The following is a 26,963-nucleotide window of genomic DNA, read 5'->3' as shown; positions in this document are numbered from 1 at the left end:
GGAAATCACACATCTCCAAACACCCTCTATGTCTTCCAGGAATATAGTAAGTGCTCAATAAACATTTGCTAAATAATGACTAGACAGTATCATATGAAGAATGTCAAGTTTGAGAAAAGGCTAACATGTTTTTGTTTTGTTTCATGGTTTGTTTGTTTTTTTTAAGTAGGCTCCAAGCCCAGTGTGGAGCCCAGCGCAGGACCTGAACTCACGACCCTGAGATCAAGACCTGAGCTGAGATCAAGAGTAGGATGCTTAACCGACTGAGCCACCCAGATGCCCCAAAGCTATTATGTATGTTGATAACAGAGCCTACTGTGTATAAACTAGACACGGAATATACATTTTTTAAGGACTAAAGAGACTCTTGGAAACTTTTTCTTTATTTAACTTTTAATAAAAATATAGACTCCTAACTCAGTAGAAAGATAGCAGTGATAGTAATTATTACACAGGAGGACCTCAACAAATGTTAAAGTCTCGTTTTCAAGTGCCACATCATGACCACCTCCTTCTCTCCTTCTCAGTGGAATTCCAAGAATTGGTTGAGGTCACTTAATCATCTCACTGGGGCTGGGCCTTTCCTGTCATTCACCCAAATCCAGAACTCCTGATTTGTGGCTCACAATACTTCAGTCATCTTTTATAAAAGTATCTGAAAATGAGATATTTTTAGCCAGAGTCAGGGACATAAAACTTTTTTTTAAGGGATATAGGAAATTCAGGTATTCATTACCAAAAAGGTCCTCAAGTATTAAAAAGTGCAATCTGTGCCTCTTTCAAATATAGAACCTTTAAGGTTGAAAGAAAAAAAATCCCTTCCCCAAATCATCATTACCAGGCACATGAACCAAACAAGGAGCTAACAAGGCCTGCTGTTCCCATGACAGAGAACACGAGACTTTAAAACTATACCACCAAAGAAAGAAAATGGTGGGGGCTTTCTGCATAGCATTCCTCAGTCCAGAGGGGGATACACACATAACCCTCCCTCCTGAACTGGGTCCCTACCTGTGCAAAGGCTACTGGACATGTCTCTTTAAACACCAGATTTCAGCTCTTTCTCATTCTGCCCTGGGGATCCTTTCTCTTTAAGCTCTTTGTCACGGTCTGGAGAAATACTCTGATTTTCTACAGTAGCTACAACATCCAAGTCCAATCTTCTTCTCTTCTTCAGTTGGTGCAAGTGGGATTTGGATTTTATATGTGCTAAGACAAAACAAAACAAAAACAACTCATTAGAACTTTCTAGAAATCAATCCTAGAAGCATACAAAATTAACTACACAATCCTTTTCTTTAACAATAACAGGATCAACATGTACTGGTATAGCTGCTTAGCATTTTTAAGGGAAGGCAAAGTTATATGGCCAGCAAGCTACCATGCATTAAGTGTACCCTGCTGGGTGCTTTATATACTAATCCTCAGAGCCATCTTGCAGGACAGTATTATTTAGCTCATTTTATAGAGGAGGAAACTGAAGTTCACCGAGGACTTCGATTTTGTCCAAGGACACACAGCAGGTAAATTCTTCAGCTCACCTATAGTTCAAAAAGAGACCAAATTTTCCAGAATCAAGGCTCTAGACTCAATTTTCCAGTACAGGGCTTCTTGTTACAGATAGATTACCTTTCAACTCACTCAGCTAAAAAGTTATAAATCCAAATCCTTGTCTGTATTGCAGGACAGATGCTCTGTCCCACATGAGACCTAGAGCTGTCCTTGCACTTCTTCCCAGCTCACACAGGTTGCCCCTGCTGATCTGACATCCCTCTGCCTGGGTTAGACAAGCCATCTGAATGACTAACCCACAAGGTTCACATTCTCCAAGCACACAATGCTCCAGGGAGATAACAGGAAGCATTCTTCTCTGTCGATCCTTTTTGAGGGTCCACAGAAGCCATAAAGCTGAAAGGCCACTGTTGCCTGATACTAATTTTTTTTTTTTAAAGATTTTATTTATTTATTTGACAGAGAGACACAGCGAGAGAGGGAACACAAGCAGGGGGAGTGGGAGAGGAGAAGCAGGCTTCCCGCCGAGCAGGAAGCCCAATCCAGGGCTCAATCCCAGGACCCTGGGATCATGACCTGAGCTGAAGGCAGACACAAATGACTGAGCCACCCAGGCGCCCCTGCCTGATACCAACTTCTGACCTCTCACCCCAAAGACTGTTCCCACCCTCTAACTCATACTAGCTTCTTTTTACTTATTCTTTTTCAAGGAAATTTTCTTTGGAAGCCTCTAATGAGATAGACGACTAGATTAAATGATCTTTGATATCTATTAAAAACATCATTTTAAGGGTTTCAAAGCAAAAAACAAGTAAGGAAGAGGTTAGAAGTCAAAGAAAAGTTTACTTGGGGGAAAAAAGTCAGCTTTATTTTCCAGCTAGAGCCTAAGGCAAAAAAGGGCTTCTGGCCTGGCTCTCCATGGCAGCAGGAGATGGGAGCAAGGACTTGACAGATGGCACTACAGAAGGGTTCACACAAGCTAAGCTCACAAAGGCTCACAAATGTTGTTTCTTTAAGGCTATCCCTGAAGGACATTCGACAAATCGAACCACTAAGTTTCTTTTAGAAAAAAACAATCAGACACTCTCTTTTTCTTCCCCTTTCATCATTATAAACCAATGACAATCGAGGCTTCTTCTGCTGCTTGGGCAAATCACAGCCATCCCCAGTCTCTGACAATGGAGTTCATTTTGCCAGCGTTACCAGTTAACAGAACTAATCATTCTATTGGTTTGTATGGGGAGAAAATGCTATTTCTAGGAAAATCCCATGCAAGGCAGTACTCTGAACAGGATTCCAGCCACTGGGTCCCTACAAGCCTTACTGTGCGCAAAAGGAGTGAGCCTTAAACAAGTTTCCAAATCCAATGTAAACTCAAGACTTGGGAGGCCCTGGCCCTTTTTGGGCTTTGACTAGAGGACTACAAGAATCTGACAGGGGAGTTCAGTATGACTGTAGTAGAGGCAAATCCAGGCTCTAAAGCGAAAGAGAGAATTAGGTCAGGGCCCATGCTGGTTGCTCAGGAGTGCCTTTAAAAAAGACATCACCCTTTGGCCACCTTTTTTATACAAGTCTGATAGTCTTGCTTTCAAGCTTCTTTTCTTTTTTTTAAGATTTATTTATTTGAAAGAGAGAGTGTGTGCGCATGCATGGGGGAGGGAGCGGGGAGGGTGCTTAGCGCAGGATTCAATGGGGGGCTCCTTCCCACAACACTGAGATCATGACCTGAGCTGAAACCAAGAGTCGGACGCTTAACCTACTGAGCCACCCAGTGCCCCTGCTTTCACAACTTCTTTTAACACTTTTCATCACAGCTTTAGCAATCACCACCATTTCAACATATTACCTTAAAAATTATGAAAGAGACCCCACTTTCAAAGAATGTACTCGGGAGGAGTAACTGCACTTCCTCCCACCCTCCCAGCTGTTTCTGCTTCTTTGGTGTCTTGGGTGAGTTGGCTGGTATCCCTTACAATCCCACCTCACCTGCACTGCATTCTAAACATGAAAGGCCAAGAAACTGCTAGAGGGTAGGATCAGGAAAATCAAAGGAGCTCCGGAAAGTTAACTGCAGACCTCTCAGTATAAAATATCTACTTTAGGGGTGCCTGGGTGGCTCAGTCGTTACGCGTCTGCCCTCGGCTCAGGTCATGATCCCAGGGTCCTGGGATCGAGCCCCACATCAGGCTCCCTGCTCAGCGGGAAGCCTGCTTCTCCCTCTCCCACTCCCCCTGCTTGTGTTCCCCCTCTCACTGTCTCTGTCAAAAAATAAATAAAATGTTTAAAAAAAAAAAAAAATAAAAGCAGACTCCAGCATTCAACCTACTGAAGACCTTAAATTTCACGAAGTCACTGTGAGCCACCCTTACAGATTTCTCCATGCCCTTCCCCAGATTCTACCTGTCCATTCACGGTCCCCAATGATGATTCGATCACAGAGGTCACACATGTGGTAACTTCTCTTGTTCTCCATTTCATTGTATGGCATCTTTACTGGAGCAGCTGCAGGCTTGTGGCCCTGAAAGAACGGGGCGGGGGGGGGGGGGGGGGATGGGAGAGAAGCAATCGACTCAAAGAGATTTGGATCTCATTCTCTGATATTAATAAGGAGACTGGGATTTTCCCAAGATTCCTTTTTCTCATCCCAGAGAACAGGTGGACTACGGACAGATTTTAGCAACAACCTTTCTAAATGTGAAAGTAGAAACACAGCCTCCAGGGATCTAAAAGCAGCCAGCTCTTCTGCTCTATTCCATGGAAAAGAAAGCTTGGTTCCCTACCAACAACGATGCCGGCTAAAGAAAGCTCTCTGAAAGCCAGACAATACGCAGTACTATGATTAATAATCACCTGGATGAAACTCTGCACGATTTCAAGAGCAGGTTCAAGAACAGACTCTTCCCACTTCGAGACATCAGATACTTCTAAGCCATATACTGGGGGGACAGTGGGACCAGGTCCTAATGATGACAAAGAGAAGTTGTGAGAAGTCATCCTCCAAGACCCAATCAATTCTGCTCCCAGGACTCCAAAATCCTCAAAGGAAATATATGGGGGCCAAAGGAATAAACATTCTGATCATGCCATTCATTCTAACTAGAAATATGAACCAAACAACTACATACAATCCAAGAATGACCTAGAAGGTTCACTGATCTGTAGCCAACAAGTCTAGCTGTATAATCCAGAGACTTCTAGAGACAAGATCTTCCAGATCAGTCAGAAAAAAAGAACAGAGTAACAGCTCTAGTGACTACCACATGGGCTACAATATGAAGATAGCATATCATAGGAGTAAATAAATTAACAGCTTGAAGTAAATGCCTATTCTAAGTTGCCTATCATCTTACAGTGATGTTGCTCTTGTGGCAAAAGAGTTCACAGCTTTCTTTAGGAGCAGACACTAGTCTCAGGTTTGTATATATCCCTTCAGCAGTATGGCATTCATGAAACTTGTTGATACCATACGGATATTCAGGGACTGGGAACAGAAGAATATCAATCAATGAGCCACTAAATCTGAGAACTAGAAAGAAGCCTTGAAATTGAACTAGTTGAGCCCCTTTTTTTAGGAAACAGATCTAGAGGCGTATTCAAGAAACACCCTTTGGTAAATACTTCTGAATGGAGAGGTGACTGGAGATAGCCTAGAGTACAGCCACAGGCATTCTGTCCATTGGAGCCAACCCTGTTTAGTCTCTCCCGGTAGCTTCCCCTGTCTATGGACACACTAAATTGCCTTCCACAGCTAGGTCAAGTCAGTTGCCTAAAGGCAAAGAGCATCTCCCCATGGACAAAAACATCAAAGTCCTTAGGATGCCAACGGCTGGCAGGTGCTGGCCTTTTGATTGTGCCAACCACAAGTAAGATTCTTCATAAAATGGATTGGGCTGCACCTGCCACCACACGGAAAGGTGAGACTGGGAGGGTGTAGGCAGCATCCACAGCACACCTGGCCTTGGCTAAGCTCTGCACCTGTTTCCAGGCCACTCTATATTTTCCCTTCCCCTCTGAGCCCTTTGTTGGGCTTCTGTGCCCTGTCTAAGCACCTTTCAACAAGTTCTCGGCTCCCAGCTGCTATTTCTGGCATGGGTCCAAGGCCAAGTTGGGGCGGGGAAGTCCCTCTGGCTTCTTGCCAGAGCCATGTCCCAGCAGACTAGCCCTGGCCAATCACACACGGGTCCTGGTTTACAAGGCAGCTGTGCCTTTCACTCTAGCACCAGAACTGAGCCGGCATACACATGAATGAGGAATGGGCAGATGATGCACTGTGTGCCATCAATCCCTCCTGACTCAGAGATGGGGGAGTTATTGTGGCTTTACAACAGGAGGAAGTTTCGAATCATTACAAAAAACATCTTTTGTTACAGACTAATTGTTAGCCCTGGGGAGAAGAGAAGCTGCATTAGAAATCTGTAGTAGTGAATTTCAGTCGATGCAATTCAATTTCGATTTTAGCTGAAGCCAAGAACTCTGACAGGACATGCAGAGAAAGCAGGGTAAGTAGAAGGAAGTATAAAGAGCCCCTTGGTGCCAGAACTACCCCAGAGAGCTCTGGCAGAGAGCGAGCACGGGAGAGAGAACTTCAGCAATCAGTGGTCAACAACATGGATCGAGGTGTTCCTGTTCAGAGACCCTGAAGAGCAGAGTGGAGGCCTCAGCTGTCCTTATCTTTAACTGAAAGCAGAAGTCTAACGGCAAAAGGCAAACAGGACTATTTAAAAAGTGCCTATAAGATAAAGTTGGTGTTTCACTTAATCTCCTTTAAATTAATCTCCTTTTAGCTCATAACCACACAATTTCTCACCAGAGGCCCAATATCAATGCTGTCTAGCTAAAGTGATAGCTACAGGAAACAAGAAAAGCACTATAAAGTACAAGGGCGGAGGGGGGGTCAGGCCTGCATTCAATACTGCTTATTCAGCTGTCAGATTTTTGGCAAGATACTTAACTTCTTGAAATCTCCATTGCCTTATCTGCAAAAATAAAAGAATAACACCTACCTTGCAGGCTCAGTAATACATGTACAGCACCAAATCTAGTGTCAAAGACACAGAACAAGGTCAAATGAAGGAGAATTTCCTTCCCTTTTCTTAAAAGTGCTGTTCAGTTGAAGGCAAAGCTACAGCGCTCGGAAGCACCATGCACCTGAATGTGAAGGCAATGCTGGGAGAACTGGTGTAGGTTTGACTTTTTACACTGTTCATCTGGCCTAAGAACCATTTTCTTTCTTTTTTTTTATTAATCTCCACACCCAACATGGGGCCCAAACTCACAACCCCCGAGATCAAGAGTCACATGCTCTTCCAACTGAGCCAGCCAGACGCCCAAGAACCATTTTAATTAGGAAAACCTCCCTACAGAAATCTGACTGCACTTCAGGCACAAAATCTGAAGCTAAAGTGAACCCTGAGCACCGACTCTGCGAAGATGTTGCTAGTATGCTCTTACCTGTCTGCAGCCAGCACCCACGTGTTCAACTCCTGACTGAAAAGATTCCATTTGTTTTCTAAGACATTACAAAGAAGCTTCCCTGCATAGTCATTTATGCAGTAGACCCTCTCCCAGATCAGGTCCCCAAAGCTTAGGACAGGTCCAGAAACGAAAGTTCCTTTTCTGGGGGAGCTAAGGACATCTATATTCTACTGGAAACAGACCCAGGAGATAAGGAAAAACATAAGACTTACTGCTCAAAAAACGGTTTTTAACCCATCGGTTTTGCTTCCGGGCATATCTTTTAGTCACTTGTTTCAGAGACTCAATACCTGAAAGACAAGGTAGATCTAAGAACCAAGTTCTGACCAAGCCAAAAGGCAAGCCCCCCTAGCCCAGCAGAGGAGAAAATCAACCATAGCAGCACACTGGAGTACACTTGGTAGACAAAAATCTTAATTCTGAGTTGAAGGCCATTTGGGGTTCTTCTGGCCTCAACTCTTTCTCAGACCATACCAGCGGGGTACTCTGCCACCCAAGAATGTGCAAGTATAGGTTAGATGGAGGAATTCACACCTTTCTTTAGGAGCTGGTTACTAGTCTCTGGTGTGCATTTTCCCTCAGTGACCAGGTACTCGTGAAATTCCTTGAAGCCAATGGATTGGAAGATACCATGTTGATAGTCCTGGCTGGGAACAGGAGAGCATCAGCAGATGAGCCATTGCATCTGAGAGCTAGCAGGGGCCTTAGAGAAGATCTAGCTGGGCCATTTCATCTCACAGATGAGAAACTGAGATCCAGAGCAGTTACTGCCTCTCTAAACTTCCTCCACCACCCACCAGCTCCCTGGTTAGTTCCCTTGAAAATTAACTCCTGGGAATGTCTGAGATTAGAAAAGTGCAACTGTAACAAGTACACCAGACCTCCTTCCAACAAGCCTTGCCAATGCCAAGGACAAGGACAAGGCTAATAAACAAGTAGATCCAAAGCCAGTACTACATTTATGATCTTTTGATCATAAGCAAGGAAGGGAGAGTAGGTCAAAGAAATGGCCAAATCCTCACCTATTTTCTGCAACTTTCTTCTGATTATAGCGTCTGTGAAAATCTCTTAGTTCATCCAAGAGCCCAGCAGCAAGCATGTCATCCACCCTCTTATCCAAGCGCTCATCTAGAACTTCAATCACATTAGCCCATCAACCAGCAAGCCTGTCATAGGTGCCCACTAGACACTTACATGATGAATGGACAGGCTGCCACAAGAAGAACAGTTGTTCAAATGGAAGAAAGGGTTCAGAGTCCAAAGATTATAGAATAATTCATATTATATTTGTCATACTTAAGACTGCACTTCAATAAAAACAGCCAAAATGAAGCACGTCTTATTATATAAAGAGAAAGCTTACAATTACGACTATTAGGAAGGACAAATATTTTATTATGGAATGTATATTCACTGTTTACTTTACAGGTAGCTGAGAGACCCCTGGATTATCCTTTTTACTTTTTTCCATTATATTTGTTATTCTTAGTGTTCTTTTACATTTAAGTACTTTCAGGGGCGCCTGGGTGGCTCGGTCGTTAGGCGTCTGCCTTCGGCTCGGGTCGTGGTCCCAGTGTCCTGGGATCGAGCCCCACATAGGGCTCCCTGCTCGGCGGGAGGCCTGCTTCTCCCACTCCCACTCCCCCTGCTTGTGTTCCCTCTCTCACTGTGTCTCTGTCAAATAAATGAATAAAATCTTTAAAAAAAAAAGAACTTTCAGATGACACCTTGGATAGGAACAAGGAACTTCAATCCAAAGCCATCCTAGGTACATCTTGAACTATTGAGCCAGACAAAGGAGCAAAGAGTCAGGGGTCATAATCATTCAGATGTGATGGCCAAACCTGATTATGACCAAAGGTGGTGGTCAGCTTTATTATGAATCAGATTCCATTATTTTATGCTGAATTGTAATATGTTTTTAGTCACAAAAATTTCATTTAAAAAATTACCTTTCTCTATAAACTTGTACCTGAGATTTATTTTAACAACAAATTTTCACCATTTCAACCATGCTCTACATTATCTGCCATTGCTACTTCTCAGCCTGCAGTAACAGTAACCTTTTATCCTATCTTCCTAAAAAGTTTGTATTTATTAAGGACTCACCACATGTTATGCACATTCTGAGCACTTTGTATGTTGTAATTCATCTAATCCTCAATACATATACATATTATTATTATTATCATTAATTCCAATTTACAGAAGAGAAAATTGGGGCACTGGAAGGTTAACTAACTTTTTTTTTTTTTTTAAGATTTTTATTTATTTATTGAGAGAGAGAGAGAATGATAGAGAGAGCATGAGTAGGGAAGAGGGTCAGAGGGAGAAGCAGACTCCTCGCCGAGCAGGGAGCCCGATGCGGGACTCGATCCCGGGACTCCAGGATCATGACCTGAGCTGAAGGCAGTCGCCCAACCAACTGAGCCACCCAGGCGCCCCGGAAGGTTAACTAACTTGCCTTGAAACTCACATAGCTAGAAGATGGTGGAGCAGGAAGATGAATCCAGATGGTTTGGCTCAGAGACCGAGTTCTTAATCGTTCATATACAGACCTAGCTCATAGGTTACCCTTAAAAATGGGTATCCCGGGGCGCCTGAGTGGCTCAGTCGTTAATTGTCTGCCTTCGGCTCAGGTCATGATCCCAGGGTCGTGAGATCAAGCCCCACATCGGGCTCCCTGCTGGGCGGGAAGCCTGCTTCTCCCTCTCCCACTCCCCCTGCTTGTGTTCCCTCTCTTGCTGTGTCTCTCTCTGTCAAATAAATAAATAAAATCTTTAAAAAAAAAAAATGGGTATCCCTTTTCTGTGGCCTCACAGCACTACTTTCCAGCACAGCATTTATCACAATGTAGTATCTATATTTGTTTGCTGCTCTAGACCGGGAGCTCCTAAAAACCAGGCAAAGTCTCACATTCATCTCTGAAATCCAAGTAACTATGCAGCATACTTGGCACTTCATTGAATGCTTACTGAATGTTAGCTGGATGAAGAAGTTAGCACTATCACAGGGCATTATCATACTTTACAAAAAAAACACAACATAATCAGGCTAGCTAACTAACCATCATACCCATTTCAGGCCTGCTGCTTCTGGAATAATCAGTGATGCAGCCTCCACCCAGCCAATCCAGGGAATCAGACCTCCTTCCACAGAGCCTTCCTTCTCTTTCTCTTGAGACCTTCCCTGGATGGCAGTCTCTTACCCTCCCACCCATCTCCCTCTTATCCCATCCTTGGTATCTTACCCTAGTGCCAGGGCCACCCTTCTTCCCCTTCCAGACAGATACCTAGGGGAAAGGCACTGTGCCTTACTAAGTTAATGAATAATAGTAATTATAAAATTAAAAGCTAACACTTATTTAGTGCTTATTATGAGCCACTCATGGTTCTGGGCAGGCTCTATCTCAGATGTATTCTAAGGCATCAAAGGACTTTTACCTGTCTGGTCAGCATGAAGCCAGAGGATGCAAAGGTTAGGGAACTTCAGAGGGCCTCCAAGGGGACCACCACCTTCCTCTGCATGTTGACGATGAAGAAATTCACTATGAGAGATTCCCGTTTCTTCAAACACTTGCAAGCTCCTAAGTCATTTAAAGGGGCGGGGGGGGGCACACCCATAAAAACCATTAGAAAATATTCTCAAATGAAACAAGGAGAGAGGCTATTTATTATAGAACACCTCTTTCTCATTTTCACTGTATAAGCTCCTGAAGCCATGAAGGTCTGGGGTTACTCCAATCCTATAGCTACTCAGAAAACAGTCCCAAAGAAAATTTTAGGTAAAGTAAGAATAATACTATTCTTCTAAACATATATTAATTTTTCTAAACTCAGGTTCAGAAACAGCAGGCTTCTTCCACACAAATAGAATGGGACTCACTCACCTTCAGGTAAGCAGTAAAAGAGCTTATTTGGGAGACTGTTACAAGCCAGCAAGTCCAGTCTCGCTGGAACGCCTTTCCCACAGTACAAAAGTATGTTGTATATCCAGCTCATCAACTTTTTTTTTACATAGGTCTAGAATTAAGGAAGAACACTTCTGACTGATTTGGTACTCTACTAGCACAAAGATCACTGCAGAAAGAACTCACATACTTATTCTTCAGCCACCCTCGGCTCTGTCTGCCTCTATTAGTTATGCAGCCCTAGGTAATGTAACTCTCAAATCTACACTCCACCACTCTGGGTGACTGCAACTTATCAGATTGAAAGTGATCTTTCCCTCCCTGACCCAATTCTACTTCCTGAAATCCTAACACAAGAGTAGAGACCCCTTGTCTTTCCGTACCACTGATCACTCAAAGAGGACCTGTGAGGAAAAATTGTGGTAATACATAATCTCAATTATCTGGAGGTTGGGATACAGTCTCAAACTAAAAGAAAGATGAGGGACGCCTGGGTGGCTCAGTCAGTTAAGCGTCTGCCTTCAGCTCAGGTCATGATCCCGGGGTCCTGGGATCAAGCCCTGCATCAGGTTCCCTGTTCTGCGGGGAGTCTGCTTCTCCCTCAGCCCCCCCACCCCCGTCCCCTGCTTGTGCTCTCTCTTTCTCTCAAATGAATAATTAAAAACCTTTAAAAAAAAAAAAAAAAAGAAAAGAAAAGAAACATGAACAAAGTCCTCCAGTCCTCTCTAAAGAAGAGACTCTAGAACTCTTGCTTAGAAGCTTACTAAGTGATGCAGCCTCCACCCAGCCAATCCAGGGAATCAGACCTCCTTCCACATTCCTAGGTAATGAGAGGGCCTTGCTGCTAATAGCAGTTGGTGCAGATTGGTGTATTCCCAGCACGCAGGTTGCAAGGCCCTGAGGTACTGCCTCAGTCCACCTCCTCTTACCAAGACACAATTCTTGACTCATTACTAGTTTAGAAGTAGCAAAATGAGGACAGGTTGATAAGAAAAAACTCATCAATAAAGAGAGGATAATAAAGACCAAATCTAGAATTACACCGTAAAACAACATAAAAATGAATGTTCATCATTAATGTTCCTATTTTCCAAAAATTTTTGAAAGATCTCTATTAAAATGTTTTAAAATAAAATGTTTGGATACTGAAAGTATAAATTTCATTTATCTAGAATGTGCATTATCACCTGAGATGATACTGCTCTCAAGGAGGCAAAAAAACTTAGACATTACAATGGTGTATGACACTCCAAGGGGCAACCATACCCAAAGAAATATTATTCTTTAGTACTAAATTTCATGAAGGACAGGGAGGGAGGGAGGCACAATTAGGAAAAAAGTTTCTAAAAAGTCTCTGGGTGTGTGTGGGTTGGTGGGAGATAATGAAAAATGATTAAGAAACACTGATCTAGAACATTCATTTGCGTGGAATACTTTATAATCCCTGTCAATACCAGATGGTGCTATAATATTTAATCTGTGTAATCAACCGTCCTTTATTAGATCCTCTACTCTGCTAGATATGGTATCACTCCCAACACTGCAGAAGAATAAACTTAACACACGAGGCTGCAATTTCAAAACAACCTAAGAAAACATGACCTTATGAGTTCATTCACCACCTCTGTCTTCCCTTCAAGAAAGCCTCCATATGTGAAGGTGAGTTGGTCTATGAGACAGTTTATAAAATCTGCCTCCCCCGGGAAAGCTGCTGGGGCAGAACTCAGCATTGCGCCGTCAATTATGAAACTCAAATCACAATGTAAGCCAATTGCATGCCAGAAAAAATTTATATGAAAACTGTTGTACACGCAAAGATCAAATAGGAAATGAAGCGCAATTACCTAGGCCCTAGGGAAAACTCTATTGTATTATACATTTTAAAATAACAACAAAGTTGGGTGCAATTATTTATTGAGGGAGGTGGACTGAGGCAGTACCTCAGGGCCTTGCAACCTGCGTGCTGGGAATACACCAATCTGCACCAACTGCTATTAGGAAACCCCTCTCATTACCTAGGCACACTGAAGAACTGACTGCCCAACTCCAGAGGGACTCAGGCTCAGTGGGCCCAGGCTTTCTTACCTGGCCACTTTGCGCTTGTCATGGGGGTGCAACTTGGCAGCCATTTCTGGGTCCACTTGGCTTAGGCGTTTGTGGAGTACATGGCCATCCTCCTTTTCAAGCTCTACTTTCCGGTCAATCACCTTCTCAGTGCCCACCTCCTGGGGCTATTAAAAGGTTTAGAAGTAAATTTAATTCAATAGTTCAACAAGTATTGCAACAGTGTATATGCCAGGCACTTTGCTAGGAGTTAGAAATACAGAACAGAGAGAAATCAGAAGGTCTTGCCATATAGTGAGAGAGAGACCTCAGAAAATTCCAATACACTGTGGCAGTGCTGGGAGGCCACAGCACACAAAGGAGGACTTACTGCTCAGGGAAGGACTCAGGTACCTGCTTCCTTGTCAGAAGTACAAACAGGAACCAGGGCTAACACATCTGTATTAACATCTCCAGAAGTCCAGTCTTCTCAGCAAGTGACCAGTGTGGACCAGGACTGCCCACACATTACAGTTTGCAAAGTCTCCCCCTATGTAATAGCGTCTCCATAAGAAAGGTTAGTGTTGGACATCTCACTAATGTACAGATTGTAATAGCCAAGAAATGCTGAGTCAGGCTGATGAACTGTTAACTCACATGGAGTTGCTAATTAATTCACAGAGGAGCATTTTTCCCACACACGGCCCCTGCCCTCAGGCCACCCTGGAGGAGCACACTTCACATATGGAGGTGGCATTTGCTTCAGAATATTAAATAAGAAAATTACAGTTGCTGAGTTTAAGAAACAGACAAGAGTCAACCTTCCTCCCACTAAAATTAGCTGGCAAGAAAGAGGAACCCATTTCCTCAGTGACTTATAAGTGAACTAAACATACCTTAGTATTGACAAGAACTTTCCAGAGCAGAGACTCAATGTAATAATTGGTTCCTCCCACGACAATAGGAATTTTGTCTCGGGCAAATATATCTTCAATGTGGAATGTTAAGAAAGACATCACAATATTTAATATCAAGAAGAGCATCCTGACTCACTTGGGAAGGAGGTATTAGCAAGAAACCACACTCATTTACTCAACTGGAGAACAGAGGAGAAAGGGTGGAAACCAAGATGAACTGATAACCAGTCTTCACTGTTTCCCATGAGTTCTCAGAAGCATTTCCTATTAGTTCTGGAGGGACTTGCATAAACCAGATACAGATGCATGATGGTAATTCCTTCCAGTTCTAGAAATTTCTAGGCCTTGCTGCTAAAATTCAAAGCTTGCTTGGTATTCCAAATCAGTTTAACCAGCACAAGCCCAAGGGCTCTCAGAGAACCAAGTGTCAGCTGCCAGCTGCTCAGGAAGCCACCAAGGTGATGTCCATTGTGTGACTGCCTTCTAAGATAAAATACAAGCTGGTTTCTCTATGCCATGGTTCTTAGACTCAGTCAGTCCCCACCATTATGTGGTAGTACTGCACATTTCAGCCCCATTTGAGACTTTGCCAGATAAACTGAGAAGCACAGGTTCCAAAGACAAATAGATCTCAATTACCAGCTCCAACTCTCTGATAAGTTACTCAGCCTGAGCTTCAGTTTTCTCACCTGTAAAATTCTCCTGAATTCTAAGGAGCATTAAATGTGACAAGGCATATAAATCCCCTACCATGATGCCTGAAATATTTGCTTTCAATTGAATAAGTACTGAATTTACTTGAGCCACTATTGTTTTTATATCCCTGCTACTTTGAATTCTTCTCTTTAGAATCCCTGTTGAACAGATAATTATCTGCTTTATGAAGGGCTTTGCTTCTGAAGATAATTGATAAAAAGAGACTTTCAACCTAGACAAAGACTCATTTACACACTTCTTCCCCTTGCTAGCCTGTCTGTGGGCACAGAGATAGATGACCTCTTTTCTACCAGAAGCACACGAACCCAAGAGGTTGGGGTGGGGTGGTAAGAAAGCTATTACCAATCAAGGATCTTAAAGAAGAAACACTGTTTCTCTATTTGTTTTTTTTTTTTAAGTTTTATTTATTGGGCGCCTGGGTGGCTCAGTTGGTTAAGCGACTGCCTTCGGCTCAGGTCATGATCCTGGAGTCCCTGGATCGAGTCCCGCATCAGGCTCCCTGCTTGGCAGGGAGTCTGCTTCGTCCTCTGACCCTATCCCCTCTCATGAGTTCTCTCTCTCTCATTCTCTCTCTCTCTCTCTCAAATAAATAAATAAATAAATAAATCTTTAAAAAAAAAAAGATTGATTTATTTATTTGTTTGAGACAGAGAGAATGAGAGAGAGAGCACATGAGAGGGGGGAGGGTCAGAGGGAGAAGCAGGTTCCCTGCTGAGCAGGGAGCCTGATGCGGGACTCGATCCAGGGACTCCAGGATCATGACCTGAGCCGAAGGCAGTCGCTTAACCAACTGAGCCACCCAGGCACCCAAGATTTTATTTATTTATTTGAGAGAGAGATCGAGAGAGGGAGAGCGAGGGAGAGCAGGGTGAGGGGCAGAGGGAGAAGCAGACTCCTCGCTGAGCAGAAAGCCCGATGCGGGGCTCCATCCCGGGATTCTGGGACCATGACGTAAGCCAAAGGCACACTTTTAATCAACTGAGCCACCCAGGCAACCCCCCTCTACTGGTTTTTTAAAAAAGAGAAATACTATATTCCCCCTATTAAGTATAGGGAGCATACAATTACAGTAAATGTAATAAAAATTCAAATATATACTATGATTGACAAAGGGAAAGGAAGCAAGGGAAGTAAAAAGGGAAGGGGAAAATGGTGAGATGCCAAAAAGAGAGAGAGTGGAAAACAGGGAAGGAGATGGGATAGGAGATATTTGGTGGGAAAAGGTTTAACTTGTTTGCCCAAGCCATGAAACAACTGTGATCCTGGACAAAACCCTTCTCTCTGGGCCTCTGTTATCTAATACCTTACTTAGCCTGTCAAATCAAGAAGGTTAACTGGATACTTCTTAAGGTACTTTCAGTTCTGATTTTGGGTTCATACCTAAACTCAGAAATCTCTAATCCTGTAAATGATGTGATTAAGTCATCCCTACTGCCCTCTGAAAACTCTATTTTCTATCAGCTTTTTCTGAACAACCAAACTGTCTTAAAGCAACAACATACATTTGGTGGTATGTTCTAATTTGCCAAGGGCTTTCATATACATTATCTCACCTGATACAACTGTCTCGTAAAGCAGGTAGGGTAAGAATTATCTGCATTTTAATCTCTGCCTATTTGATAGGCAAAAAAATATGATTTCATTATTTTGATTTGCATGGCCTTAACAGCAAGGGTAAACCCTTCTTCATGTTTACCATCATTTAGATTTCTTCCTTTGTGAATTACTACTCAGGCCCTTTAAGTATTTTTCATATTGATTCATATGAGTTCTTTATATATTAAGGATATTAACCATTTGCCTTTTCTATGTTACAAATATTTTTTTCCTCTGGCTTGCAGTGTGTTTTTTAATTTTGTTTATAGTGGGCTAATTTTTTTAAATTATAAAATATTCAATACATACAAAAGAACATACGTAAATTATGAAGCCTTATAATAAACATATACTCATGAAGCCAGTGTAAGAAAAGGAGTGTTATCAATTCTTTTGAAGCTTCCTGTGTATTCATTCCTATCCCAACCCCCTACTTCCCCTCTCTGTGGGGAAACCTGAGATTTGCTATCCTGAATTGTTTGGTTTTTCTTGTTATCATTGCCTTGCTTTCCTTTACCTAATTCCTTAGGTATATGTAACCCCCTAAAAAATATATTGATTAGTTTTGCTTGCTTTTTAACTTTTATAATAAATGGTATGAATGTATATGGTATGAATGTCTATAATTTCTCACATTTTACATTGTTTCTGAGATTCTTCCACATTGCTGCATGTAGCTATAATTTATTCATTTCACTGCTGAAAAGTACTTATATGAACAAAGCAAATTTTATACATTCTTCTGTAAGTAAGAATTCAGGTGTTTATGTTTTTGCCATTAAGAGCAATGCTGCTATGAATGAGATCTACCACCTATCTCATATGCATGGCAAGCTTACTCTAGGGTGGATACCTAGTTCTGGTTGATATACATTCTTGCTGACACAAATTCTTAATTCGTACATACTCAAAGCTAGCTACTTTCCTTAAAAAAAAAGGGGGGGGTGCCTAGGTGTACAGTCAGTTGAGCATCCGACTCTTGGTTTCGGCTTAGGTCATGATCTCAGGGTCCTGGGATCAAGCCCCATAGAGTACATGGAGTCTGTTTGGGATTCTCTCTACCTCTCCCTCTGCCCCTCCCACTCGTGCTCTCTCTCTCTCTCAATAAATAAATCTTTAAAAACAAAAACAAATCAGAAGGTTAAGGGGATGGGTGGTGGTGATGGTTGCACCACAATGTGAATGTATTTGATACAACTGAACTGTACACTTAAAAAATGGTTAAGTGGTAAATTTTGTGTGTATTTAACACAGTAAAATAAAGGAAAAATTTGAGTTTAAAAAATCCATTAAGATAACTTTTTTAGAAACTATGTATCTACAAAGTCCTTCCCTACTCTAAAATCACATAACTACTCAATCATATATTATCCCATTTGTTTTAAAGTTTTAAAAATACATGTATTTAACTCTGAAATCCATCTGCAATTTATGTCATACATAATGAGGTCATGATTTTATTTTTTTCCAAAAAAATTAGCTGTCCCAAGAATATTAACTACTGCATTATTTCTCTGTCGTTTTAAATGCCACCTTGATCATAAGGTAAATATATACAGCCATTTTAATTTGTATCTGAGTTTTCCATTCTGTGTCATAAGTTTGTCTAGTATAAGTTCCATACTATTATAATTATTATGAATTTTCCTTATGTTTTAATATCTGGCAGTCCAAATTTTTTAAAGCAATCTCTATACCCAACATGAGGCTTGAACTCACAACCCGGAGATCAAGAGTTGCATGCTCTACCCACTGAGCCAGCCAGGCACCCCATCTGGAAGTCTGGACAATTAAAATATAAGGACAGTCCCCCTTATATTATTCTTTTTTCAAAATGTACTGGTGTTGAAACTAATATAACACTATATGTTAACTATACTAGAATTATAATTTTAAAAAATAAACAAGGGGGGGCGCCTGGGTGGCTCAGTTGGTTAAGCGACTGCCTTCGGCTTGGGTCATGATCCTGGAGTCCTGGGATCGAGTCCCGCATCGGGCTCCCTGCTCAGCAGGGAGTCTGCTTCTCCCTCTGACCCTCCTCCCTCTCATGCTCTCTGTCTCTCATTCTCTCTGTCTCAAATAAATAAATAAAATCTTTAAAATAAACAAATAAACAAACAAACAAACAAGGGGCACCTGGGTGGCTCAGTCAGTTAAGCGTCTGACTTGATCTCAGCTCATGTCTTGATTTCAGGGTTGTGAGTTTAAGCCCCATGTTGGGCTCCATGCTGGGCGTAGAGCCTACTTAATCAATCAAAGATCGCTGATCACAGAAAAAAAATTTTTTTTGCAGTCCTCCCTCACCCAACAATCCCTATTAAATTCTAACTCTAACTCCGTATTTATAAATTGATTTTGTATCCCCATTTAAAGGGTGGGAAACTGAAACTGAGTTGGGTAATGCTCTACCCAATAAAATTCACTTGGTCCAAAGAGGCAGTTCTGGGACTAGAACACAGATTTTCTAGTTCCTAAATCAGTGTTCTCTCCACTAAAACAGCTTCTCAAATTTTAATATGCATATGAATCACCTGGGACTCTTGTGAAATGTAGATTCTGATTCATTAGTTCTTGAGTGAGGCCCAAATTCAGCATTTCTAGTAAGTGCCCAAGGGATGGCTGATGCTGCAGTCTGACAAGACTCTGAGAAGCAAGGGCACTATATCTTTTGATCCATATAGTTCTGATGGGGGTGCTACCTATTGGTTGTTAAGTCTTGGGTGCCCTTGCTTAGAAGAAATTGTCAATGAAACAAAAACTTCTTTCTTGGCTTGGACTGCCTTATACCCACCAAGCCTAGTTGCTGTCTTTCCTAAGGATATCAGAGCAGTTGCCTTGTTCCTGAAGTCCACAACTGTGTAATTTGTCACGAGAGGATCCACAAAGCTGATCATGTGGTGCTGGCATATTCTCTGCTCTTGGGCAGAAACCTTGTTGGTGATGATGTCCAGGCCTTCATAAACCTAGGGGAAAGAAAATTAACATGAGAAAGTCACCTGCCTCCATAAAAGGCACACTTGCCCTCCAGCCAAACATGTGACTGACCCAAAGCACCAGAATAGATGTGTTCTTCTTCTTCTTCTTCTTTTTTTTTAGAGTAGATGTGTTCTAAGCATATGTGTTCAGAGCACAGCAGACCTACCAAAACATAAGACAAAGGAAGTAGAAGAAAACAGAACACTGGCTTTCTTATCAAATAATGGCTATTAGCTTAGACTTCAAGATAAAAAGTGTATGTAAATCAATGCCCAAGTGAGAACTAATTCTGCAAAATTAACTGGAGGTTCTTTAGGTTCTTTAAGCATTTAAAAATGGGCAGGTTGTTTTACTTATCACAAGTCTCCAGAAAGGTAACATTTTGCATTGCTCAGAGTTCTACTTCAAATGCTTAGATATTTCTTGGATTTAAATGGCTCTGAAAGATTTTTAGAATCTTGGTTCCATTTGTAGAGAAGTGGCCTATTTACAAAGATACATATAAAACACACACGTATACACTTTGAAGTTAGAACCCCTAATACTGCTGTACTCTAATGGAAACATTGTGATCTAACCAAATTACTGCTTCAGGGGGTCAGCACATACAGTCTAAATACTAAAAGGCAATATCCTGTCTGTAAGCTCTTGATCTGCCAATTCAACTAAAAAGTTCAAATGTACTTTTTCTAAATGCAAGGTCTCAGATGGAGAACAGATCTGAAAATACTAGTTTGAAAACAGGGATGAATGCTTTGAGATTAAATGTTCTCTCTGTAATCACTGATTCTACAGGGAACACTGAATGAACAAATAATAAGTTCCATAGAGCCCACAAAGATGTTAAAAGCATTTTTTATCTCACATTTCCCTTTACTTACATGAGTGTCGATTAAGTACAGTATAGTATAATGGTTGGGAGGAAGGACACTGGCGCCAGGCTGCCTCAGATCAATTCCTAGCTCTGCTGCTTACCAGTTATTTGTACTTATGGAGTAGTCAGTTACTAACCTCTCTCTGCCTCAATCCCTAATCAGTAAAATGAGGATAATAGTATCTATCTCATGGGGTTGTTGTGTGGATTAAGTGAGTTAGTACATGCAAGGCACTTGGTTTTTGCCTAACACACTGCATATGCTATACAGGGTCATTACATAACTACCTATATTACGACCACTACTAGTATCACAAGGCAAGGAGAACGGGAAATAAGTTTAGTGTCATTATCACTCTGAAGCTTCTGTGCTCTTAACTACTGAGGTTATTTACCCAACAAGCATATAAGCTATCTTCAAGTAAAAGAAAATTGTTAATTAGTAAAATAAGTACAAAGAAATATAAAGAGCCATAGGGAAAGAACCAGCTCTGCCTTTAACTCATTTAATCTGTACCTGACAACAGACTTGCATTCTCACACCTGAATACTGATGGAATCTTAAATCATAGGGTGTTCTTTTTTGTGTATCTTGAACAAGATGTCCTTCTGACATTATAAAGTGCCGAAGCATATACTGCACACGGCAGTCTTCTGCACAAATTAAGAAAACTAAAGGAGGGAAAGGAGTTAGTAATTGTGTGTTCTGGGCGCCTGGATGGCTCAGTTGGTTAAGTGTCTGCCTTCAGCTCAGGTCATGATCCCAGGGTCCCGGGATCGAGCCCCACATCGGGCTCCCTGCTTGTCAGGAAGCCTGCTTCTCCCTCTCTCACTCCCCCTGCTTGTGTTCCCTCTCTCGCTGTGTCTCTCTCTGTCAAATACATAAATAAAATCTTTAAAAAAAAATTTTTTTTATGTTTATTTTCTGCTTTTAACAATAGGGAAAAGGGGCACCTGGGTGGCTCAGTTGGTTAAGCGACTGCCTTCAGCTCAGGTCATGATCCCAGGGTCCTGGGATCGAGTCCTGCATCGGGCTCCCTGCTCTGCGGGGAGCCTGCTTCTCCCTCTCCCACTCCCCCTGCTTGTGTTCCCTCTCTCGCTGTGTCTCTCTCTGTCAAATAAATAAATAAAATCTTAAAAAAAAAAAACAAACAATAGGAAAAAAAAGTATATGAAGACTGGGATTCATGTTCCAATAATGGGGTAGGAAGGTCAGACTAACTGAACTAAGATTGGCCAAGTGTTCCTAACTACTGAAGTGAGGTGAGACACACAGCAGTTCAACTGGCATTCGCTCTTATTTTTTTATATGTTGGGAAATCTCCCTAACAAAAAGTTTCTTTTAGAAAATTTGGATGCACTTCACACCCACTAAGATGTCTACTGTCAAAAAGCAGAAAATAATAAATGTTGGTGCAGATGTAGAGACATTAGAACCCCCGTGCATTGTTGGTGGGAATATAAAATGACACAGCTATGGAGTGAAAACAGTATGATGATTCATCAAAACACAAAAAATAGTGGGGTGCCTGGTGGGCTCAGTCTGTAGAGCATGTGACTCTTGATATCAAGGTTGTGAGTTCAAGCCCCATAAAAATATAAAAAATAGGGGCGCCTGGGTGGCCCAGTCAGTTGAGCATCTGCCTTCGGCTTGGGTCGTGGTCCCGGGGTCCTTGGATGGAGTCCCGCGTCAGGCTCCCTGCTCCGCGGGGAACCTGCTTCTCCTTCTGCCTCTGCCTCTCTCTCTGTCTCTCACGAATAAATAATTTATATATATATACATACATATATAGAGACAGAGAGAGAGAGAATTACCATATGATCCAGCAACTCCACTTCTGGGTACATACCCAAAAGAACTGAAAGCAGGGAGTTGAACAGATACTTATACACCCATGTTTATAGCAGCATTATTCACAGAAGCCAAAAGGTGGAAGCAATCCATATCCATCATGAACGAATGGATAAACAAAATGTGCTGTATACATATAATGGAATATTATTCAGCCTTAAAAAGGAAGGAAATTCTGACACATACTATAGAAGAACCTTGAAGATATCATGCTAAGTGAAATAACCCAGTAACAAAAAGACAAATATTGTATGATTCTACTAACATAACTAAAGTAGTCAAATTCAAAGACAGAAAGTAGAATGGTGGTTGCCAGGGGCTGGGGCAGAGAAGAATGGGGAATTAGTATAAAACGTACAGAATTCCAGTTTGGGAAGATGAAAAAAGTTCTGGAGATGGAGGGTAATGACTGCTGCAGAACAATGTGAATGTGCTTAATGTATGGTAAAATAGTAAATTTTATGTCATGTATATTTTACCATGTATGGTTTACCATAACAAAAGACTTGGATCACAGACTTTTGATACAATGAGAAACCAGTGAATATTAGCAATGAAATGAAATTTTCAAAAATTTGTTGAATTTTTCAATTCTTTTTCTTTTTAAAATTTTTAAGAGGTTTTATTTATTTATTTGAGAGGGAGAAAGAACACATGAGCAGGGGGAGCAGGAGAGGGAGAGGGAGAAGCAGATTGCCCACCTGAGCCGGGAGCCCGATGCTGGACTCGATTCCAAGTTGCTGGGATCATGACCTGAGCAGAAGGCAGACGCTCAATGGACTGAGCCACCCAGGCATCCCTTGAATTTTGCAATTCTTTTCAATATATACCCAGAAGTGGAATTGCTGGATCATATCATAACTTTCAAAATTATTGAGAGGAACTGGTAATGTTCTATTCCTTGAACTGAGTTTTGATTACACAGGTATTTTCACTTTTTTGATAACTTACTGAACTGTACAGTTATGAATTATGGATTTTTTTAGATTTTATTTTTAAGTAATCTCTACACCCAACATGGGGCTTGAACCTATATCCCCAAGAACAAGAGTCGTACATTCCATGAATTAAGCCAGCAAGGAGCCCCATGAATTACGCATTTTATGATATACATTATTTATCAATTAAAATCATACCACCCAGCCAAAAAGTAAAAATACAATACATTTTACACATTTGCACTAAGGATAAATATCTAAACAAATTTAGAAACCAATCAATTCTGTAAATGTCACATTTGGTCCATACAGGTATTTATATTGTAAATCCCACAACTGGGCTTATTTTATTACCTGCCCAGAAAATATCATCCTACCAGAGTAAGTTAGGTTTGCAGCTGATTGCCTTATATTTTCCAGCTTCGATTATAGTTTCAGTGTGACTCCACTTATAAAATGGTCAGCCCTGGGTGGTAGGAAGAGCTTAAAAGATCTGTTTTATCTTCTAGAGGCAGCATGTCACTCTGTTCCATTTCCTATTCTCCCAGAGGACACCTGTGATCTGTGTACACAGAAATGACTGGATAAAATGCTTCTCTCTGCACAAATCAGATTTTGTCAATAGTAAGGGAACTCTGACCTCTTTGTGAGGTCTGACAACTGAAATACTCTGAAAAATTACAGGTTTAACCTACTTAGAATTATCAACATGACTGACTTACCTCAGCAAACATTTACTGAGAGTCTACTATGTGCCAGGTACTCTGCAAGATGTTAGGCATTCAAAGATTAATAAAGGGTCCCTGTCCTCTAGGAGTCCAGGCTAGCAAGAGACACAGATACAAATAACTGTACTATAAAGAGATAAATGATATAAAAGTTTCTGAGAGATAATAAAGTTTGACTGTAACTATCTTCTTTAAATCTCATAAGCACTAAACATTTAATGTTCTAGGTATTTAACTGGGTACTAGAAGGAAATATGCTTCTGTCTCACCTCTATTGAGAGTTTATTTCCAGACTGAAAAGGTTTTGGGAAAAGGTCACAAAACTGAAATAACCCGAACTCTCCAAACCAACAGAGCTAAAGTGCTCAGAGGCGCTAATCAAAGTGAGTGAAATTTACAACAGTAAATCTAGAGCTGTGGTTATCAACAGCAGAATCTAGAGCTGTGTTATCAACCAGAAGTGAACTGTCCACCAGGGGACATTTGGCAATGTCTAGAAACATTTTTGGCTGTCACAATTGCAAGGGTGGAGGTGCTGCTGGTATCTAGTGGGTGGAGGTCAGGGATGCTGCTAAACATCCTACGATGCAAGGACAACTCCCCCCCACCACCACCACCACATACACACACACAACAAAAAATTATCTGGCCCAAAAATGTCAACAGTCCTGAGGTTGAGAAACCTTAATCCAAAGAAATTCTACCTTGGAGAAACTCCCCCAAATCTTTAAGTGTACCGCTAAGGATCCACTCACGTAAGGCTCCATCACTTTATGGTTGTCATGCTGGAGGGTGGTCCTACTGAATGTGTTAATCACCAAGATCCTGGGCACTGGGCAGATCATGGAGCTCTGTCTGAGTGCAGGTTGGCTATGATTGCCCAACACTGCTGTCTACAAGCATGAGGAAAAGCTGCCCCCCCCAACTTGTTTGTTTTCTTTCCTTCCCCCTTTTGACTTCATTTCCTTCCCAATCCAAATTAGATACTGAAGTCCTTCAATCACTTCCTTGCCTCTATGGATTACATCTGCTTTGAAAACCACAATTACGGCTTATGAATCAATACAATCACCTACCTTCTCTGCTGGCTGCTACCCATTGCTCTATGGATAGCTCACTCTCTGAGATCACTAATGAACCCTGACTGCCAAATATTAACACTTTTCTACTAAGCTTTCAAAACATGTTTAATGGAAAAACCAATATCTCATACTACTCGTCTCTCTCTGTAATTCATTCTCCTTTGGAGTTTCAATGGCAGCAATCTCTCTAGTTTTTCTTCCTATCTCACTGGCCCTTCCTCAGTTTCCCTACTAAAGCCAACCACTGATGTATTAGCAATATCTGTCATGGCAACAATATTGAGAAATGTCCATCTCTATGGTATCTACCTGGCATTTCTATACTATGAACTGTCTGACACTCATGGCTTCTATAACCATTTTTGTGCTAACTCCCAAAATCCATATCTACAATCTAGTTCTATATTGATGCCAGACCTGTATATTTAACTGCCTACTGGACATTTTCATCATCAATGAGAGGCATTTAATATAGTGAAGTTGTGAACAGTAAAGACTCTGGAGCCAGGTTGCCTGGATTTAAGTGCTGGCTCCACTACTTATTAGCTATGTAACCTTGGGCAAGTTATTTAACTTCTCTGTGCCTCAGATTTCTTATTTATAAAAGTGAGGGTCATCTTAAACCCACCTCAAAGGGTTATGGTGAGAATTAAATGATACATGCAAAGCATATGGAATAGGGCCTGCCCTATAGGAAGCAGTCAATAAATGTTAGCTATCATCCTTATCAGCATCATCATCACTCCAGATACCTGTAATCTGCGATGTCCAAAATTGAACTCCTTATCTTTCCAGCTATACTTGAGTGAACCATGAGATAATCAAACCAAAAACCTTGAAGTGATCCTAGTATCTCTGTATCCCTCTCTCTCCCCACATTTCCAATCTCTCAACTTTTATCCATACTAGTTCCTAAAATGATCTCAAAGCTCACCATCGTCACTTCACTGTCATTACACCAACTAAAGGCTTCATGATTTCCCAACTAGACTGTTCATTCCATCAGCTTCCTCATTGATCTTCCTACCTTTACAGTATAACCCCTCCAATTTATGTCCACGCTGCAGCCGGGGAGCTTTCTAAAATGAAAATCTGATCTCATCCAGCCCCAAACTCTTTAGCATCACCTCCTGATGAAAGCCTGCCTTGAGATCACTCCTCATTCCTACCCCATGTGTGCTTCTCCTCTGTGCCCCCACAGTACCCTGCATTTACCTTTATCACAGAAATATTTTAAAGTCACATACAGTAAGTTCTATCTCCATTAGACTCTAAGTTCCAAGGGAAGAAATTGGGTATTTTATCCCTAGCCCCAACACCTAACACAGTACCTAATGATACATGGAGTTTACTCAATAAATACTCTGTGCCTGAGGTAGAGTGCTAAATCCTATGTTAAAAATTTCATACCCTATGAAGTTATGTTGGCCTCCATTTTACCAATGAGGAAATGAAAACTTAGATATGTTAGGTAACCTGCCCAAAGTCACACAGCAAGTTAGTGGCAGAGGCAAACTTTGAATCCATGTCTTCTGACTTCATATTGTTCTTTCCCACCATGTTCCTAATCTCCGTTCTATGCAAATCAGCTCTGTGACTTTGGGAAGTCAGATTTCTTTCCTGGAACCTCAAGTTCCTCATTTCTAACACCTTTAATTCTAATAGTCCAAACTTCAGAAAAAAAGAATCTTGGCATAGAAGGGTAAAAGGAAAAATTATTTTTTTAAAGGATGTTGGCAATTAGCAGAAAGCTGATTTTCCTTTTTGATTAAAGGAATTTCAATTTGTATTTGATTATTCAACTGAAGAGATGTGGAAAAGTAGGGAAAAGGTCAATCTCTTGCCTAATTTTTCTTTCTTAATAAAAGGATGACTTTTTAAAAATTTTACACTTTATTAAGAAAGAATGAGTTAGTTGCAGGAGCATCATGGCAGGCAACTACTCCTTTTAGCTTTGTTTGGCAGAAGTTCAACTGCAGACATGCTGACTAAATCAGACAGATTAAGATGCTCAGAAAGCAAGAGAACCTGTACCTGATGCATTCAGTCAGCCTGATGAGAGGAGCGGCTTAGAGATTGTAGTGCAGATCATGACTTTTCTTCCAATGGCTATCCCTATTTAAGAGAAAAGGGGGGTGTGCCTGGCTGGCTCAGTTGGTGGAGCATGCGACTCTTGATCTCGGGGTTGTAAGTTCAAGCCCCACGTACGGTGTGAAGATTACTTAAAATCTTAAAAAAAAAAAAAAAAAAAAAAGGAAAGAGGACTAGAATCTTAATAGAAGGCCATGCTTCTCAAACTGAGAGGTGCATATATAACAAGTATACTATGCATTCTTCGAGGGC

General features: G+C 41.4%; 1 protein-coding gene across 6 annotated transcripts in view; it reads right to left on the bottom strand.

The window, feature by feature from the left end:
* Positions 1-274: 274 nt before the first annotated feature.
* Positions 275-26,963, bottom strand: part of TRIT1 (tRNA isopentenyltransferase 1) — a 42,859-nt gene continuing 16,170 nt past the window's right edge. The window contains exons 1-13 of one of the 6 annotated variants that reach the window (XM_035018943.1): positions 26,655-26,812; positions 19,216-19,308; positions 18,993-19,133; positions 13,837-13,935; positions 12,983-13,128; positions 10,431-10,573; positions 8,010-8,121; positions 7,522-7,634; positions 7,200-7,277; positions 4,363-4,472; positions 3,913-4,030; positions 1,012-1,209; positions 278-655 (exon numbers count right to left, since the gene is read on the bottom strand). In XM_035018943.1, the coding sequence (XP_034874834.1) occupies positions 1,040-1,209; positions 3,913-4,030; positions 4,363-4,472; positions 7,200-7,277; positions 7,522-7,634; positions 8,010-8,121; positions 10,431-10,573; positions 12,983-13,128; positions 13,837-13,935; positions 18,993-19,064 (1,161 nt within the window). In that variant the 5' untranslated portion in view covers positions 19,065-19,133; positions 19,216-19,308; positions 26,655-26,812 and the 3' untranslated portion in view covers positions 278-655; positions 1,012-1,039. Of the gene's footprint in view, positions 656-1,011; positions 1,210-3,912; positions 4,031-4,362; positions 4,473-7,199; positions 7,278-7,521; positions 7,635-8,009; positions 8,122-10,430; positions 10,574-12,982; positions 13,129-13,836; positions 13,936-18,992; positions 19,134-19,215; positions 19,309-23,187; positions 24,082-26,654; positions 26,813-26,963 lie in introns of those variants that run through there. The other 5 variants (XM_035018942.1, XM_035018941.1, XM_035018944.1 and 2 more) reach the window with 5 other exon arrangements.

The sequence above is a fragment of the Mirounga leonina genome, unplaced genomic scaffold (genome assembly GCF_011800145.1).
Source record: "Mirounga leonina isolate KUSES-001 unplaced genomic scaffold, KU_Mleo_1.0 Mir_173, whole genome shotgun sequence".
NCBI lineage: Eukaryota > Metazoa > Chordata > Mammalia > Carnivora > Phocidae > Mirounga > Mirounga leonina.
The sequence above is the reverse complement of the archived record's forward strand: the minus strand, read 5'-3'. Positions and strand labels throughout refer to the sequence as shown.